This window comes from Mya arenaria, chromosome 9 (genome assembly GCF_026914265.1).
Source record: "Mya arenaria isolate MELC-2E11 chromosome 9, ASM2691426v1".
Taxonomy (NCBI): domain Eukaryota; kingdom Metazoa; phylum Mollusca; class Bivalvia; order Myida; family Myidae; genus Mya; species Mya arenaria.
This window is the reverse complement of record NC_069130.1, coordinates 9,722,268-9,740,059: the sequence shown is the minus strand read 5'-3', so window position 1 is coordinate 9,740,059 and position 17,792 is coordinate 9,722,268. Positions and strand designations below refer to the sequence as shown.

The 17,792-nt window shown below is 34.1% G+C and overlaps 1 protein-coding gene across 1 annotated transcript; it reads left to right on the top strand.

Moving 5' to 3' along the window:
* The first annotated feature begins 1,762 nt into the window (after positions 1 to 1,762).
* On the top strand, positions 1,763 to 16,504 carry LOC128245606 (uncharacterized). Its single transcript, XM_052963812.1, has 17 exons — positions 1,763 to 1,879; positions 3,092 to 3,204; positions 4,036 to 4,138; positions 4,913 to 5,056; positions 5,463 to 5,617; positions 6,351 to 6,444; positions 6,990 to 7,133; positions 8,671 to 8,837; positions 9,124 to 9,223; positions 9,494 to 9,639; positions 10,321 to 10,448; positions 10,745 to 10,854; positions 11,237 to 11,341; positions 11,933 to 12,063; positions 12,411 to 12,502; positions 13,221 to 13,335; positions 14,178 to 16,504. The coding sequence occupies exons 1-17, from the start codon at positions 1,847 to 1,849 to the stop codon at positions 14,212 to 14,214; spliced, it is 1,917 nt and encodes a 638-aa protein (XP_052819772.1). The 5' UTR covers positions 1,763 to 1,846; the 3' UTR covers positions 14,215 to 16,504.
* Positions 16,505 to 17,792: the final 1,288 nt, after the last annotated feature.

The following is a 17,792-nucleotide window of genomic DNA, read 5'->3' as shown; positions in this document are numbered from 1 at the left end:
TGGAAAAAGTCTACGGCCAACTATATATTAAAATGGCAATTTTAACTGAGCTTAAACATACCAGTTCATGAAGAAAACGTCCCAAGAAGTAACACCAATCCAGTACGCCTGAACCCCTATTAGATTCGATTGCAATTGCAGCTTTAAATTTAAGCAGAAGATAACAAAATGGTTAAAATACCATAATTGCAAAATTATTCTAACATTTTAAGGATACACACAAGCTAAAAACTATATAAACAGAGGAATTAAAAGGTCAATGTACATGCATGAGAAACGGATAGCTTAGCAAAACAAAGTGGACTGGCAATTTTTTGGAGATAAAAGAAAAACAAAAGTGTCCATCAACAAGATTAACAGAACATACTGGCAGATGATATTCAACTTTAAATAAGCATGTTACCAATATAAGTTTAACATATCAAAATCATGCCAGACTTCGTAGACGAAAAAAACCAACTTCATCATAATACTAATTGTAGGTGAAGAAGACACCTACAAAACAGATATGTCAATAGACCCCTCCAAAGGCTTAGAGCAATATGACATTTAACAACATGCATCCCAACAGTGTGTGTATACCGCGTGATAAATTACGTCATATATGCTGCGTCGGGAGGCAACATTTTGCATAAAATGAGGACTTAAATCAAAGATAACGTTTCTTTTACTGCACCATTTTAAATTAAACAAAGGGCAGTCTTCGTTTTATTACCGAAGCTTGATTAAGTGATTAGTTTTCTCAAACACTTCAACAAACCTGTTTCCATAATTATGTTTTGACAGTGCTCCGTCAGACGGTCGTATTGTGAAAAGGTTTTTCGAAGTGTTTGAAGAAACTAAACTCTCCAATAAACTCTGGTAAAAGACCGAAGGCGTGGCTCCGTAAGAGACGTAGACTGTGCTATGTTTCATCTAAAATGGTGAAGAAATAGTGAAGTTATCTTTGTTTAAAGTTTTCATTTGAAGCAAAATATTGCCTTCCGACGTAGCATTTATGGCACAATTTATCACGTGCTATACACAGTGTCCCAATGTGAGCCAGGAATGTGCATCAGAACTAGAAAAACAACCTATTAATCCTATTCAGCAAGTCAATTTAAGAAGGCCAGTTGCCAACGGAATGGAAATACATGTATGCCAATGTATCATCCATATTTAAAGTTGCAAAAACTGACCATCCTGAAAACTATAGACAAATCAGTATCAACTCTATAAAAATATTGTATGCGTAGTATACTAGAAACTGATATGAGAACTTCGAAATAGTGGAAGTCTTTAAAGCACGTCAGAGATAACAGCCAACTGAGAGCTCCATTATGGTCTAGTAGAGTGTCCCTCAAAGAAGTGTCTTTGGAGCTGTTCTATTTTTATTGTACATAAACTACCTTTCTGAAACCGATAGCTGTATGGAGAATATTTTTGCAGACGACATAAAGACAAAAATGGCTGTACACATTTAAGGGACTATTGCAACTCGGGTATCTTTGTATCAAACATATGGCATACTTACGCTAATGTTCGCTGATGACGTCGCAAACTCAGTTGAAACGGCAAATAAATGCAATTAAAACAATCTGGGACGACACCGGGAAAACAGTCCAAATAGTCGTGTGGGTTAGACAGAAAATTGACTTGAAATTACACCTAAATAATTTCTTTGACTAAATTGAAGAAATTAGGCCTCTGTGTATGAGTTCATAATCTGGTGGATTGTAACCGTTTCGATCGTCAAATGGAATTCGTGAAATAAATAATGCTTAACAACCGGAAATGGCGTAATAAGCGTCCATTGAAACCAAAGAAGAGACTAATTGGAAATTAATTGTGAAGTTTTAAAGCCAACATGATTATTTACGTCGAAAGCAAGGCTTTCCCGGTAATATGATTGTGTTATTATATACTGCAACTATATATGTGTATTGCGTGGCATATGAAATATATCAATAGTACTACATGTATGTTTTTGTTTACAAAAATGCTATTCACTAATTCAGGGTTACATCTTAAAAGTTCATATTTGTTATTTAATATAACTACATAAATTATAGTCTTACAGTTTGCATATTTCTTTTTGAACTGCTCTGTGCATTAATACTCGTACACAAAAGCGATAATGCTATACGTACAACACTGTGGTTTAATACTTTATTGCCCCGATTCTGAGTGCAAACTGCAAATATTTTCGCCATTTTCTATATTATAATTCTCTTGATATCGGCAAATCATGGCATTTCCAATAGCCAATGAAAAAGAGCCTTACAAACTCTATTATTATAAGATTCCTGTCAATATCCGATTTGAGAAAAGAATCCAGCTATTCATACTTCTTGTATGCTGGTGATTATTTGTGTATACCGCACATGTTGTACTTATATCTTCAACCCGTAAAAATTTCAATATGGTGGTGATAATAACATTTTGCCATACCAGTATATGTCAATAAAATTAGCCTTATACAAAATCCACATAAGAAAAAAACTATGTAAACCGGGGAAGCTCATTTATTTATTATATATCTTTTCAGCTCCTCTGAAAAATATGCCTTATTTCATTTGATATTTTTTTTAATGGCCATGTGATATTTACATTATATATGGTAAATATCTTTCTGTCGAAATTAAACATACATGTATTTCAAATTATCTGATTAATTTAGACCTAGGAAAATAGGGAAGTTCTTAATACACATTTTGAAATGCACTTTTCCTTTTAAGAATAAGTTATGTCAATCTTAGTCCTTTTAAATACTTGATTGGACTAGTGTACTTGAATGCATGATCTTAGTTTATGGCCCCTCGAGATATGTCATCTCGGGGCTAATTGTGTAATATTGGTCCATTATTTATGACATCGGAGAGGAAATTGAGAGAAATATACTTTTTATGATAACCAAATTTTGTTTGGACCAATTTTAGGATTTTCAAGTTAATATACTTGATTACTTATAATTTGGCCCTCAGCCTGTAATTAACTTTTTCATATCAAATATGTATTTCAAGAAATGGAACTTGATTGGATATTTCTGACTGTCAAATGAGTTAAACATAATAGTGCATTGAAGTTAAGAGTTGATTACATTGAATTTCAGTACAAGTCTTTTGTGACGGTGGTACAGCCAGGAGACAAGGTAGCGAGGGTTCGGGCTCAAATGCTCCACATCCTTTATGAGATCGGGCGTGAACAGTATCAGTTTAGGCTCAGGTGACATAATATTGCATATTGATTGACTGCAGTAGTAAATTATAGGTGAAAGGTGTCTAGTTGTGATGGAATCCACCTTCAAGAGGTTGTGGTCCAATCCACACCAGAGGTGCTTTCTCATGGCCCCTCAGGACAGTACTGGTTTCCATTCAGGACATGGACTTGAGATTAATTCATATCATATTTAAGCTAAGATAAATTCATATAAACTAAACAAAACACAATCATTTCTTACAATATATCACAATGGTAACAAAGAGTTCTGTTCTTGCTTGAATGTATGGAATTTAGTTTGTGGTCACTAAGCCGCACAGTTAGATTTCCACAATCTTCTTTTAGGTTCCCAAAATGATAAGAAACTTTCTTAATTGACATCATTTACAAAAATATTAACAGCATATTCATGGGAATAGATCTGATGATAGATCTTAAGAAGATCAAGTAACTATGAACCAAGTTATTGAAATGATAAAACAAAAAGCATGAGTTATGATTCATGGGAATTAGGAGCAGTAACTGTTTGTACCATATTGTCAATCTTATTGTGTTGTAGCATGGTTATATATAAGGAAATATCGTTGTTGTTATCTGCATGCTACTTATTGCATTGTACTTCTTAGGTTATGGTTCAGATAATTATGATAATGAATTCATACACAAAAACACCCTTCAGTAAGGTACAAGGTTTATTGTCAGAAAAAAGGGTTAATGCTTTTTTTGTTTCTATATGGTCATTGTAATTTTGTGGGATACTGGGCTTGACTCATTCGATTATAAGTAACAGACTGTGGTTTGTACATGGTGTTTTTTAACTATCGCATGTTTTTACAGATACAATGGACAGTACATGCGAGATGCCTTCAGCCTGGACGAGTACAACATTGAGGCAAACGCTGTCATCAAGATGGTCCCACTTTCAGATGACCATAAAGATGTATGTGGATTAAACATTAAGAACATATTTGTTTCTATTTTAATAAAATTTTATGTTTAAAATATTTTTGGCACAGGGACTATTTCTCCTGAAATTTGCTGATGTTTACAACTTAACAAGCTGTTTACCATTTTAAAAAAGCTTCCATTTTCCATTCCTTATTATTATATTTCCTCCGAAATTGGTTAATTTTCTCATGCAAAATGAAATAAGGACATGATAAAAAAAAATGTTTGGCTCAATGATAACTATTTGATAGGTTGACTAGTATCATCTAGACTTTATATAAACATTGTCTATGATTGTAAAGAGGTAAAATGATTTTACCAAGATTTTAATTATCTCAAATATGGGTCTTATTTCCACAGGCAGTATAAAACTTTGCAAGAAAAAATGTACTGTTAATATTTTAAATTTAGGTGTGTTGGATGAATTGCCCATGGCTTGTGATGAGATGGGTGTATTTAAATGTTACAATATGACATTGGGTATTTAAGTACGTAAATAACAATAAAAAACCATTGAAAGAACACAAAAAGTGTGCTAAATTCTTGTTGACATCGACACATTTTATGAATGATGTCATTGATATTTTGTCTGTATGTGTGCTGATGTTTGATCTCAACAACAACACAGGCCAAAGTTTCAAAACAGTCACCATAATAAGAACATATTTTACTGTTTTAAATCAGTGAGAAATCAATTGTACGTCAATAGTAAATTTCGATATAACACTCGAAAGCATAGTATATATCTTTCTTTTGGGACTTACAGGACATATCTGACCTGAGATCCATGTCCAGCAGCCTGACCATGAACTTTGATCCTGAACGGGAGAAAATACCGTCAGTGAAGTCTGCGCTGTACTACGAGGTTAAACATTTGAACCGCAGGGAGAGGATTGTGCAGGATCTACATGTGAGTGGCTAACCTCATTAATAATGTTAAGCTTGTCTATTTTAGAAGAGGACTAGTGCAAGTACTGTAGACCTGTGTAAGTAATGGTAGTTGTAGACTAAATTAACAATTTTAATGTTGGCCTTAAATGATAATAATTTGAAACTTTTAAACTAAGTATATATCCTCTCACATTGCTTTACTTAACCCTTTCAAACAAAAACATATTGATTAGATACATATTTAGAAGGGCAATGAAGAGTAATGTTTTAATAACCATTGTTTTGTTATCTTTTGAATGCTCTTTTTAACTTGCAAATTTTATATTCTGAATTGAAATTTGTTGCATGCATTACATTGAGGAGTCAATTAGAATCACATGTGAAATATTGGTCTGTGAAATATTCTTTAATTGTGTCCCTTTCAGGCGTTGCTGTACATGCACTCGTTGACCTTGTTTCTCTATGTGCTCACCTCATACTGGTACTCAGTTTTCTGGTTGGCCGGTTACCTGCTTCCCTTCTGGTATCTGATTCCCGGATACACACGCATCGGGGGATATATCGGGAACACATTCCATAGGTAAGGACATAGGCTGACTGGTTACTGTTAAATATGACTGGTTTATGTTCAAACTAAGCAATCAGGTTGGACTGCTTACTGGTATCTGATTCCCGGTTACGCCCGCTTTGAGGCGTACATTGGCAACACATTCCATAAAAATTAGCATAAGTGGAGTGCAAACTGTCTAGCTAAGTACTGTGTTTCTGGCCAGCCGGCTTCCTGCTTCTCTTCTGATACCTGATGCCTGACTACACCCACTTAAGGGCATAAGCAAACTGGTTACACATTTACTTGTTTTTTACTGTTTAACTATTATGCTTGTTTCCTGGCTGGTAGGCTACTTGCTTCATTTCTAAATAACAGCTATGATTTTAGTAATAGGTCACATCAAAACACATTTATACTTGTTGACCGTCAAGCACCTAGCTAGGGCCAATTTGGAATTATGCAGATTGAAATTAGTTCATTGACGAACAGCATATTAACCCCTTCACCCCCTACCCTCCTTCGGTTTTTATTTCAAATTCGGGGTTTTTGTATGACAAAAACTTTGACCTGTCAAAATTTCATTATGCAACTGTGTAATTGTGTTCAGGCAGTTTCGTGCCTGACAGTCTGCCCTGAGTTTGATCAAAACTTGTTTGTAATTTGCCTTCTAGATATTTGTTATGTCTTCCTGTTTGGAATTTTGGCGTCTACATTATTTCATTGAAAAGATCATGCATTTATTAATTTAATTTATCTCCCCCAGACGCCTGTGGTTTTGTGTGATTACTGGATTTATGGGATTAGCAGTGATGGCTGTGGCGATTTTCCTCGCAGTCTCCACCTGGCAGGAAATTGTGGTAAGGCTAACTTACACTATTTTGGCATGGTTTGATTATTATGGGGAAAAGAAGGTGTCTTGCTTTACTTAATTTACTTTAATTTGATCTTAAATATTCTGAAAATTTTATGTGAATGTAAACTTAATGGGTGCATTTGTCCCAAACTTTTTTGAAGTATTAAAGATGCACTTACTTTAACACATTAATGAATACAATTGTTTTAATTTACTGAAAAGGATGAATAAATATGGAAAACAATCAGTCTTCAATTTGAAAGAAAAGTTCAGAAAACATGGTATTTCTACCTTATTGTACGATGGTTGATCTCTATAAAGCTTTTAGGACCCAAGAGTCATATATTTGTGCATTTTCAGCTATTAAATACAACCTAAGTTACAATATTGTTATCAGTTATTAATGTTATCCATAAATTTAGTATGAAGTAGTTAAAGGTTAATCACTCAAAATTTATTTTTGTAAGACATGTGTATGTATTGATTTTAAATACCAGTATCACTTCAATTAGATGCAAAATATATGACACAACTTCCTCCGTTGTTCAGAGTGACGGCTGCCCTGACTGGACGTTTGAGAATGGTTGTTCCCGCCAAAATGTGTACACAGCGTTTATCTTCTCCATCCATGGTCTAGTACTGCTGGTGACCAATATCACCATAGGCTTACTGCTCTACAACTTCAGGATTGAGGTAAAGACTTGTTGTAACATATATATATTATATCTATAACTTCAAATACAGATTTGCTAGTATTTTATATTCATGTCTAGGTTCACCGTTGGCCCAAATTGCCATTTGCGATTAAAAACTAAAGGAGGCCCATAAACTTCAAATTATGCTTGTTTTGGCGATTCCTTGAAATTGAGTTCAAAACTGTACTTTTGCATTATTATCATCAATGTCACAATGACCCAATGTCACAGATACCAACGGAAGCCGGGACTCTATTGATAATCATCTTACCCAAGGCTATAATTATCCATGTGTGCGACAACTGCAGCATGCTTTTAAATTTACAAAATATATATGCCTGACTCAGTTTTCCTGGCTGATATTTATATGTCATAAGTCTCAGAGTTTGAAACTCAGAAAAGTGAATCCTTAAATGTCACAAAATATCTATAAAACAATTATATTCTGAAAAAAGATATGTCAATCACATTATTTTCAACAGATTTACCAATTTATACCACTATTGCTCTTTTTATAGCAATTTTACAATTACAATATGATTTGCAGCTTTTAGTCTCTAGCTCAGACTTAAGACGTTAAGGAATATGGGTATGGATCCTGGGTGTTCAATATCACAATAACCCTGCTGAACACAAAATCCATTAATTTAAAGATATTCACATAAACAACAGTAGACATGTTTGTAATGATGTTTCACATATTTTGAGCAATTACATCCCTCTGGTTAAATTAATAGTTACGGCACCAACAAACTGTTTAAGTGCAGGCGCTTATGTATACTTTCAATCACAAGGGTTGCCGGTGATGAAACTGTTTTGCTTCAATTGTTGTCAAGGACAACATTCAATAAATAATGTTTGGTATAAGTGTATAGAGTTGTAACTTACAAGAACGTTATGGAACAGTTACATCCATTCTTATTATTACCATTCCAATATGGGAATTAATGTGTAGAGGAACACAAAAAAAACACTCTTAAACAGGATAAAAATATTGAGTTATGCGCATGCCCTTTACAAGGGTGTGAACGTTGCATTCACATGCTTTAACTTGAACATCTTCTATTCATGGTCAAGTTCAAGGGTGTGAGGGTGTGTAAGCTTATTTATACTCGCACTCGGGCCTTGCCCATTCGGCGAGTGCTCCGTTTAAGATTGTTAGTCATTTTAAATTTTTTGGAGCATAGTGCACAGACAGAATGTAACCCTGGTTAGAGCTACCCTGGTTCTTTAACGTGCACCAGTGTATAGCACTGTCACACGGGAACCCCATTTAACGTCCCTCCCGGAAGACGATAAGTATTTTTTAGTGATGCGAAGGGGGATCGAACCTATGACCCCTGGATTGATAGTCAAGTGTGTTACCACTAGACCACGGATCCGCCACTCAAGGGTGTGAATGCAAGTGTCATACCTTTGTACTTGACCATGAGGAGAAGATGGTACAAAGCTAAGAAATGGTGTTAATTCACCATGTATATATTTACACATTTATATTTTTAAAACATTATAATAAGTTATCCATTTGCTTCTAGATTGGCGATGTGATTGAACGATACCTGGTTCAGGAGCGCGATATCGAGGATGTAATGAAACTCGCACGCGGCTCCAAGGTCAAGGACAGAAGGACAGCCGCCTACGAGCTCGCAACAATGGCCGCCTCCAGTGATGACAATAAGTTCAGGATAGTGGCTGAGGGAGGGTGAGTGATAATTTATGGAGAAATTTTGAAGCAGTTTCATTTATCCTTTATCTATGTGTGTCGTTTTGCAACATCAATAAACGCTTTTTGAGAGAATGAAATAATATTTGCATCCATTTGAAAATGCTCTTTAATTTCGTTGTTGCAAATCATTCAAAATTATGAAAAAGTACTACACTGCAGTTTTTTACTAATATGAATTACCAAGCTGTTTAAATTCAAAATTGAAATTTTCAGAGAAGTGGAAATATCATATTAAATGATGTAATTTTTTTCCGTTACTCAGACTGGATGTGCTGATAGCAATGTCACTTTGCACAGATGAACCAACCCAGGAATATGCAGTGGAGGCCCTGTCTGAGCTTATTACCATTCAGTCCATACAGGTAGCTAAATACTATTTAGTCTTTGAAGGTAAGGGGACAGACAGGCTAGGGTAGTAGGATAGAACAGGTTTCTTGTCACATGAACATATTTTTGTTATGGTGTGTAAGTTGTTTCATAAAGAAAACATGTGCTATGTGCATTCATAGAAGTGTAAATCTAATTCAGACCACTTTGAATGATTCTTTAATAATAGCATTTATACAAAGTCATATATACCCTTCGATGTTGTTATGAAATTCATTCTAATCAATACTTTGTTTCTGCTCCAGGACAATTATGTAGAAGTGGGTGGGGTAAGGAACCTGACTGCACTTCTTCACTCCCCGGGCCCGAGGGTCATGCAGGAGGCTTCCAGAGCTCTCTACACGATCTGTCAGAGCGACGAGAATCGGCACGCCATGGTTGAAGACCACGGGTAAGATTTTATGTCCGCAATATGAATGTGCCAAGGGCCATATTCAATAAAGTACTTAGATATGAATTAAACTTATGGATAGAATGTGATTGTTTTGATTGGACTTTAAAATTAACTGGCCAATAAAGTGTATGAAATCATTTGAACTTGAAGCACATCTAAAGATAAGGATCACATTAATATTGAATATTGCCCCTGGTCCATTGGCACTGCTTCATTCCCCCAGTACCAGGGTTATGCAGGAGGCTACCTAAATTATCAGTACAATATTTCAAGGTATTTGGAATACACAAACTTTGGTTAAAAACCAAAAGTTAGACTTAAGGCAGCCATAATATTGTAAGTTCAAGAATTTCAGCTTAATGTTATGTCAGTGTTAAAAATCATATTAAACAGTTTTGCTTGCAAAATTTAATAAGTTTTGAACTGACAAATACAACCATCCCTTGGAAATAGATATGATTACTCTACAGAAATATTGATTGGAAAAAAACAACAATTTTACGATAAGTTAGTTCATAAGATCTACATGTATTCCATAAATAATGGCCCTTAAAGTTTCCTGTATCTGCAAGGATGGATGATTTGTGTGAAGGGATATGTTAAAATAAAAACAGCTTACTTTGTATGAATTGAATTTAAATGTAAATATCATAACAATTGTATATGTATTTATTTTAGACTATCTGACCTTGCCCACGCCGCCCGTAACGGGTCCATGGAAACTCAGCGTCTTGTTTCCAGTATCTTCCTGGAGCTAGTATTCAACAGTGAGATACGTGTACAACTCACCACAAGGAACATTCCGGGTAGGATAAATTTGTATTTGCCTTTTATACAATAAGATATGATCAGTTTATTTAAAGATGACAATGAATAACACCAGCAATGTATAGCTTTAAGAATTTGCCATGCATAGTATTAGGTCTGTAGAATAAATTGTGTGTTGCAGGTGAAGCAACTACGCCTCATGTGAAATAAAGTTTCTCGTATTCACTCACTGAAATATATTGTGATCTTACACTGAAACAAACAATTATCTCCAATGCAATCTTATGACAGTACACATGAGGCTGTGCATTCAGTGTATAATGTTCTATTTCAGCCCAGGCATTGGTCCACCTATGTAAGAGTAACGACCCAGAAACTCTGAGATTTGCCCTCCTGACTCTGGAACTGCTGGCTATAGAGAGCTCTGATGTTGTCTGTGCACAGGTTGGCTGTTTTATTAATGGCTTTAGAATATTAGTAACTAAGGAGCATTTTCTTGCATTGCCATTTTTAGCATAACATATATTGCTAACATATTCATACTTATCACTGATTCTGCTTATAATTTTAGTTAGTTAATGGCGAAAGTAACATTCTGCAGTCTGTCATAAATTTCATGCACATGGATACTGATGCAAAAGCTCTCTGGGAGCTATTTTGAACATTGCCATTCCCTTAACGGACATAAAACAATTTTGAAAAATATTTTTTGTTCTCTGACACATACAATGTACAGGAGAAGCAATTTTTTATGTTTTTCTTTTCTTTTCTTTTTTCCAATTTTATTAAAATCAGCTACAATATGTAACACCTGATATCTCTTTAGGAGGAACTACTTGAGATTCTTCTTGACATTCCTGTTCGCATGATGGACAAGAAACTCAACCTGCTGGCCGGAAAAATACTCCTCTATTTTGCTGAGAACAACCAGGTATGGTTTATATTAAACTGTTACATTGTTGAATACTTGTAGACGGTAGTGGGGTTCCATTTTTTCCCATACCAGTGCATGTAAATTTATGATAGACAAATTGTTTTGGGAGGAAAAAAGAGTACCACTCACTATAATCAATAACAACCAGATTTGGTCGTTATAAGTTTTTTTGTCAAGAATGGTCCATTTGAAAATCTACATGAAATATGTCCTGTAAAAAAATGGATTTACTCCCCTATGCATAAAGATTTCTTTGAAAAGCTATTTATTTTAAGTCTTGCCTGAGATTTCATCAAGGATTGTCTAATAACTGCAGCTACATTCTACATCATTACTTCCCTTTATATCTTGATAACCATTAAGTGTTATTTCCCTTTGTTCCAGTCTTGTCATTGAATTATGAATAGGGTGCATCTCAAAAACTACAGCATGACCGTTGCCTTAATTTAAGAGACCCATATACAAATTGATCATCCCCACTCCTTTGTATTCTGATAATTATTAATTATAAAGTGTTACTTCCCTTTCAGCATGATTACCTTCCTTTTTAACTTGATCTCCATTAAATATTCCTTCCCTTTGTTCCAGTCTCGCCAGTGGATGTTGGACATGGTTCACCTGAAAGACTACCTGATGACCTTTGCCCAGACTCGCGACCCCATCCTCCAGAAGGTCGTTGTCAAGGTGATCTTCTGTATGATGGACTCTAAACAACTCAAGTATGTGACACTAACATTTAGTTGTTGTTGTTGTAATTTTTGTTGTTGTTTTTGTTGTTGTAAATTTTGCTTATAATCAATAAATTAATAACTGTTTACTTTTTTAAGAATTCAATTTATTTTCATAGCCTTGGTGTCTTTGGCATATATAATAACATACACATATTTTGACATTTGAAATTTATTAAATATCTAGAACTGATAATTGATCTTTTCTTTTTGTCTAATCTGGCTGTAATATTTTTTATGGAACTAGAAACTAAACCATCAGTTTTGACTTTCTGCACCTATAATAGCACAGACAGAATTGCATCTTGAATAGATTTAATCGGAGTCTGTTTTTCCAGGGACCAGGCTCGCGTGAGGAAACTGGACAAAGTTCTGGCATTCTGTATGGAGAACAGTGCGGACAGAGATGTCTGGGACATGGCTGACCAGGGTAGGTGGTTTGCTTTGTTACAGGAATTGTTTAATTGACTGGTCATCAAATGTTTACCTTGAACCCATCCCCATTTTAAAAATGTTATTGTTATTATTATTCTTCTCATTCTTTTTTATTATTCTTATTATTCCTTTTCTTCAACCAAAGTTTATTCAGAGCGGAACTCGACGCAATTAATTGAAACTTGATACATAGATAGAAAGCAATAAGAAGGCGTGCACCTTGCAAGATTTATAATTATGGGGTACATTATCTAAGGAATTATATCCCCTTGTTCAGTTGTTTTATAATGCAAACTTTGTCCAGACACTAATCAAAAACAGCTGAAAGAATTGAATGAAACTTGACACATATATGTGTGATGAGAAGTTGTACACCATTCAAGAATTATTACTCTGGGGTGCCTTATTGCAGACTTATCTCCCCTTGTATATTTTTTATAATGCAAACTTTGTTTCGCCACTTATTCAAGAAGTACTTAAATATCTATTTTACCGCCGCCTCCTTCAATGTCTCCAATAGAGCTCCCATTTAAGAGATATCAGTTTTTAAAAGTGGCTCTTCAAAACCAACATTTCTTGTTCGATACATGCATGTGTCAAATGCTGATTTTCCTTGTCATTGTTTTTTAAAGAAAGTTTTTGCATAAAAGCTTGTATGACCTCATGATTATTGTTTCTCATCATCAAACCTCAATCTACTTCTTCTCCTGCAGGAATGCAAGTGATCAACTCTAACGAGGACATCTTCCCCACCCTCCCAGTTCTCTCCACCATGGAGAAACTCAGTATGGGCCAGAACAGTGCATTCGGATCCCGGGCTTCACTCAGGTAAATGTTTCTGAATGTATCATATGGCATCATTGAAGTCTCCCAACCTCCCAGTCCCCTCCATCATGGGGAAACTAATACTGGGGCACAACAAAGAATACAGATTCCGAACTTAAGTTAGCATTTCGGAATGGAAGTAGACAGGGTCATCAAAGATCTCCACCCTCCCTGCCCTTTTTACCCTGGAACAACTTAGTACCGGCCACAACCTTGCATATAGATCCTGGGTTTCACTTAGGTTATCGTTTCTGAATGTAAGCATATAGGGCCATCAATGTTCCCCATCCGCCTTGTCCTCTTCACCATGAAACAACTAAGGAAGGGCCACAACAGAGCATATAGATTCCAAGGTTTCACTTACGTTAGCGATTCTAAATGTCATATAAGAAGCATATAGGGCCATCAATGTTCCCCATCCACCTTGTTCTCTTCACCATGAAACAACTTAGGCTTTACTCGAGCATATACAGGTATATAGAGATCTGCGTTTCACTTAGGTTAGCATTTCTGAATCTTAGTATATAAATATTGAAATACTTTACCCTCTATTTCCTCTCCTTGATTGAGAAATAAAGTATAGGCATTCGTATCCCAGGCATCAGCGTATGGCATCATCGATGTTCCCCACCATTCCTGTCCCTTCCAACATTGAGGAACTAATTGTAGACCAAAATATTAGGACCACCCATTTGGCTCCACTTACTTTGAGTGCAGCAGTGAACTGGTTCAAGAAAGTTACCGTACTTAAAATACAATGGTTACTTTTGTTATAATGTTAAATGTCTAATAAAGTGCATTTCTGTTTAAACCTACTAAGAAACCATATGTGTATTGTTTTGCAGGTCTTCTTCCTCCAGTCAGAGTAGCAGGAGAGCTTAGACAGGGGAGATAATTAAGATTCCAGAAGGGAGATTACTATGCAAACAAAGGGACATAATCAAATATCAAAATTATTCTGAACAATGTGATAATGAGGAAGACTAAAGAACTAAGCTGTGTTTAAAGAAAGTGAAATTGAAGGAACATTTTTTGACAGAATAGAAATATTTAAAAGTATTTGTACAGAGTTGTCAGACAAGAAAGAATTAATTAATTAGAGAAGTCAAAGCATTCTACCTTGTACTTTATATTATAAATAGTTATGACGAAGAAACTTATAAAGATTTGTTAATTGTAATTTTACATGTCTGATTTATATGCTATTTTGAGTTATTCTTGTTTTTCTACAATGCATTTATATTATTTTAGTAGCCTTGTTAATAGTCTGGGTTTTTTTTTAAGAAAAGAGGCCTAGTATTGTCATAGTCTTTGAGTCATTCTGCAAAATGATTATCATGGCCAAAACTCAAAACATGTTTAAGCTATTGATATGAAACTTGGTACACATGTTGCTAGAGACAGTTATGACTTGAGTAATTGTTAATATATGCCCCATTTCTGACTGGTAAAAAATCTGACATGTGTTTAAGCTATTCATATGAAACTTTGTACACATGTTGCAAGGGACAGTTATGACTTTAATAATTGTTGATTAGTGCTGCATTCCAGAATGAAAAAAACAGACGTGCGTTTAAGCTTTTGATATGAAACTTGGTACACACTTTGCCAGAGACAGTTATGACTTTCATAATTGTTGATTGATGCCCCACTTCTGAATGGGAAAAAAAACAGACTAGTGTTTGCTCTGATGTTTTTTTCTTTTATGAATGTATTATATTTTTGTCTGTGATAAGATTGACCTTTTACAGTACTTGCATTTTGCATGCATTTACAAATGAATATATTACACTGTGATTGTTTTTAACTTTGATCATTGTTTGATAAAAAAAATGTTTAAATTATTTGGGATTGATGAGAAATGTTTGGTTACTATAGTGATTCATCCATATCAGGAATCTTCTTTTTAACTATTAACATTAATATTATAATTCTGACAGTTTCTATTATTGATTACAAGTAAGTAAAATTTAAAACTAAAATAAAATACCATGTATCAAAATTGGAGAGTATATTAATTCCAAATTTTATTACATCTTGTTTGAAACTCATGTCTTCGACTCCATAACTACTGGTTGGTTATGTTGAAATATAATATTCTACACATTTATAATCACTTCTTTTTAGTTGTAAAATAACTTCTTTTGAGTTCGAAAATCACATCTGTTTAGTTCGAAAATCACATCTGTTTAGTTCATTCTCAATTCACTAATGTTTTGGATTCTCAATTCACTAATGTTTTGGATGAGTTAATTAGTCTTTAATATAGGATTAATTTTTTACAATTTAGTAAGCTTATCCTTGTATTAACAAAGTATGAAATAAAAACATAACTGTTTATAAATCTGGAATAAATATAATCTGGGAAACAGCTGACTGAGACTGACTAAAACAAAGCTGAATTTTATGATTTTTCTGAAATTAATGACAGTCGACCAAAACAAACTGTTCCCCTTAATATCTTTATTCCAGATTAAAGAACAATTCTGAATTTATTTATACCTTCTTTTAAGTAACTGCATTTATTAAACAAGTCAGGTAGTATTTTACTAGATCTGTGTACTTATTTTCACATAAAAACGAGAGCTCAACGAAAGATGGACATGAAAAAAGATGGAGTAACATTTGTATTGTGCCGACCCCTCAATAATAATGGTTTCAATTTTGCTCCTCAATGTTTTCCTGCCAAGAAATATTACGTGATAGAAATATATATAATATATATGACTTTGTGAGTGTACCTGAAAAAATGCATGGCTTTTGCTTGCTTCTTTTTTTTTGTCACAAAATTTAAGTAATATTTTCCTTGAGAAGCACAAAGTCTGTAAAAAATAAATGAACATAACAATTTTCATTGTTAAATTACGAGAATTTTCAATTTTGTTTTGGAGAAAATAAAAATTAAATATATTTCATTTTACAAATTTTATATTTTTGAGTTTTAAGTTTCAGTTGTTGAGCACATTTTGTGGTAACTAAAATTTCTTGCCGATGAAGAGTTAAGAAAATCTTGTGATATTAAGTTTTATTTATCAAATGGCTGGACCATAATGTATATAAGTCATTTATTGACAACTATTTCACATATGAATGTATGTTATTAATGTCTTACTGATAAAACTTCTCTAAAAAGTTTGTGTTGTTATGATACTGTATTTTATTTACAGCAACTTGTGTCCGTACTTTTTTTACCCCCACATCTCCCATCCGTGGAAAATGACACCATTTAGAAATTGACAACATACATACAATTAATATATGATAGATTTTTTGTTACTGTTAAAAGGAAGGTAACACATTCAGTTAATAAAAGAATGGTTATCCCAAAAAGGGTTCATATTCATGAATTGCCTTAGTGATTTTTTTTTTAACTTCGTAAAAAACTATTTTTCAAAGTTTAATTTTAAACAAAAATATTAAATAAATCATGTTTTTACACCAAAAGTATTGAAATAAGCAAGAAAAGTAAAAAAAAAATGATGGCTAATGAATAAAAAACGAGTATTTGAATTACTTGTTATTAAAAAATCTAAAAAATTCACTTTTAATAGTTGAAAATATTCACTAAGAAGCTGTATCACATACATGCCATATCCCCCGGATGGGGGGAAAATCCCCCGGAATTTCGACCCATCCCCCGGTCTCCCGGCAGGGGATGAAAATCCCCCGGATTGGATTCATCCCCCGGAATTAAAAAAAAGTGTGTTTTAAAAGTGTGTTTAAAATTACGCAAATTTATCACAGGGTTTATATATGCCTGTTTACAGTTATAATGCCCTTCCTGTCCTGAAGCTTAATTGGATTATCAACTGATGGTGTGTTTTACAACACCTATTGGGTGACACTTAATAAATCAGCAGGGCATACATTGTTTTGATTGAAACTGTCAGAATTCGCGTAAGAAATGTCAATTAGACTGGTCAGATAAAAGGTAGATTTTTATTGGTTAAAACTATAATTTTTATCCAATCAAAGAGGATGTAACAAATTAAAGCGTTCTTCAAAACATGCGACATTGTCATCAAAAGGATTAATAATTTAAAGGTGACAGTTAATTATTCAGTAAAGAAAAGGATTAAAATAACTAATAGACAATGCTGTTCTTTGTTATGCCTCACCAATATTTTACATACATGACATTGACCTTCATTGCAAATTTCGGAAAATAACAGAACTTCCAGAAGAGAAACTGAAAGTAGACAATTCGGATGAAAGGACTATTTTGCAAGTGAGTGCTTTTATTATGCAATATGGCTGTGTCTCATAAAAATATAGATGAAGTGCTGGAAAAAGGGGTAAACAAGGTGAATCGGCACGTGTGTCATGCCCGTAATGCTACATGGCAATGATGAAAATCCCCTGGTATGTGACCCAAATCCTCTTAAATTCTGGACATAATCCCCTCAGGAGCCTTTCAAAATTATGGCAATTTGTTTTTTTCGTACTTTCGTCTTAAAATA

Coding starts and splice junctions, on each gene's coding strand:
- LOC128245606 (XM_052963812.1), top strand. CDS start 1,847: ATGATTATTTACGTCGAAAGCAAGGCTTTCCCG. Junction 8,838..9,123: donor AGGATAGTGGCTGAGGGAGG/GTGAGTGATAAT, acceptor TCCGTTACTCAG/ACTGGATGTGCTGATAGCAA. Junction 10,449..10,744: donor CACCACAAGGAACATTCCGG/GTAGGATAAATT, acceptor GTTCTATTTCAG/CCCAGGCATTGGTCCACCTA.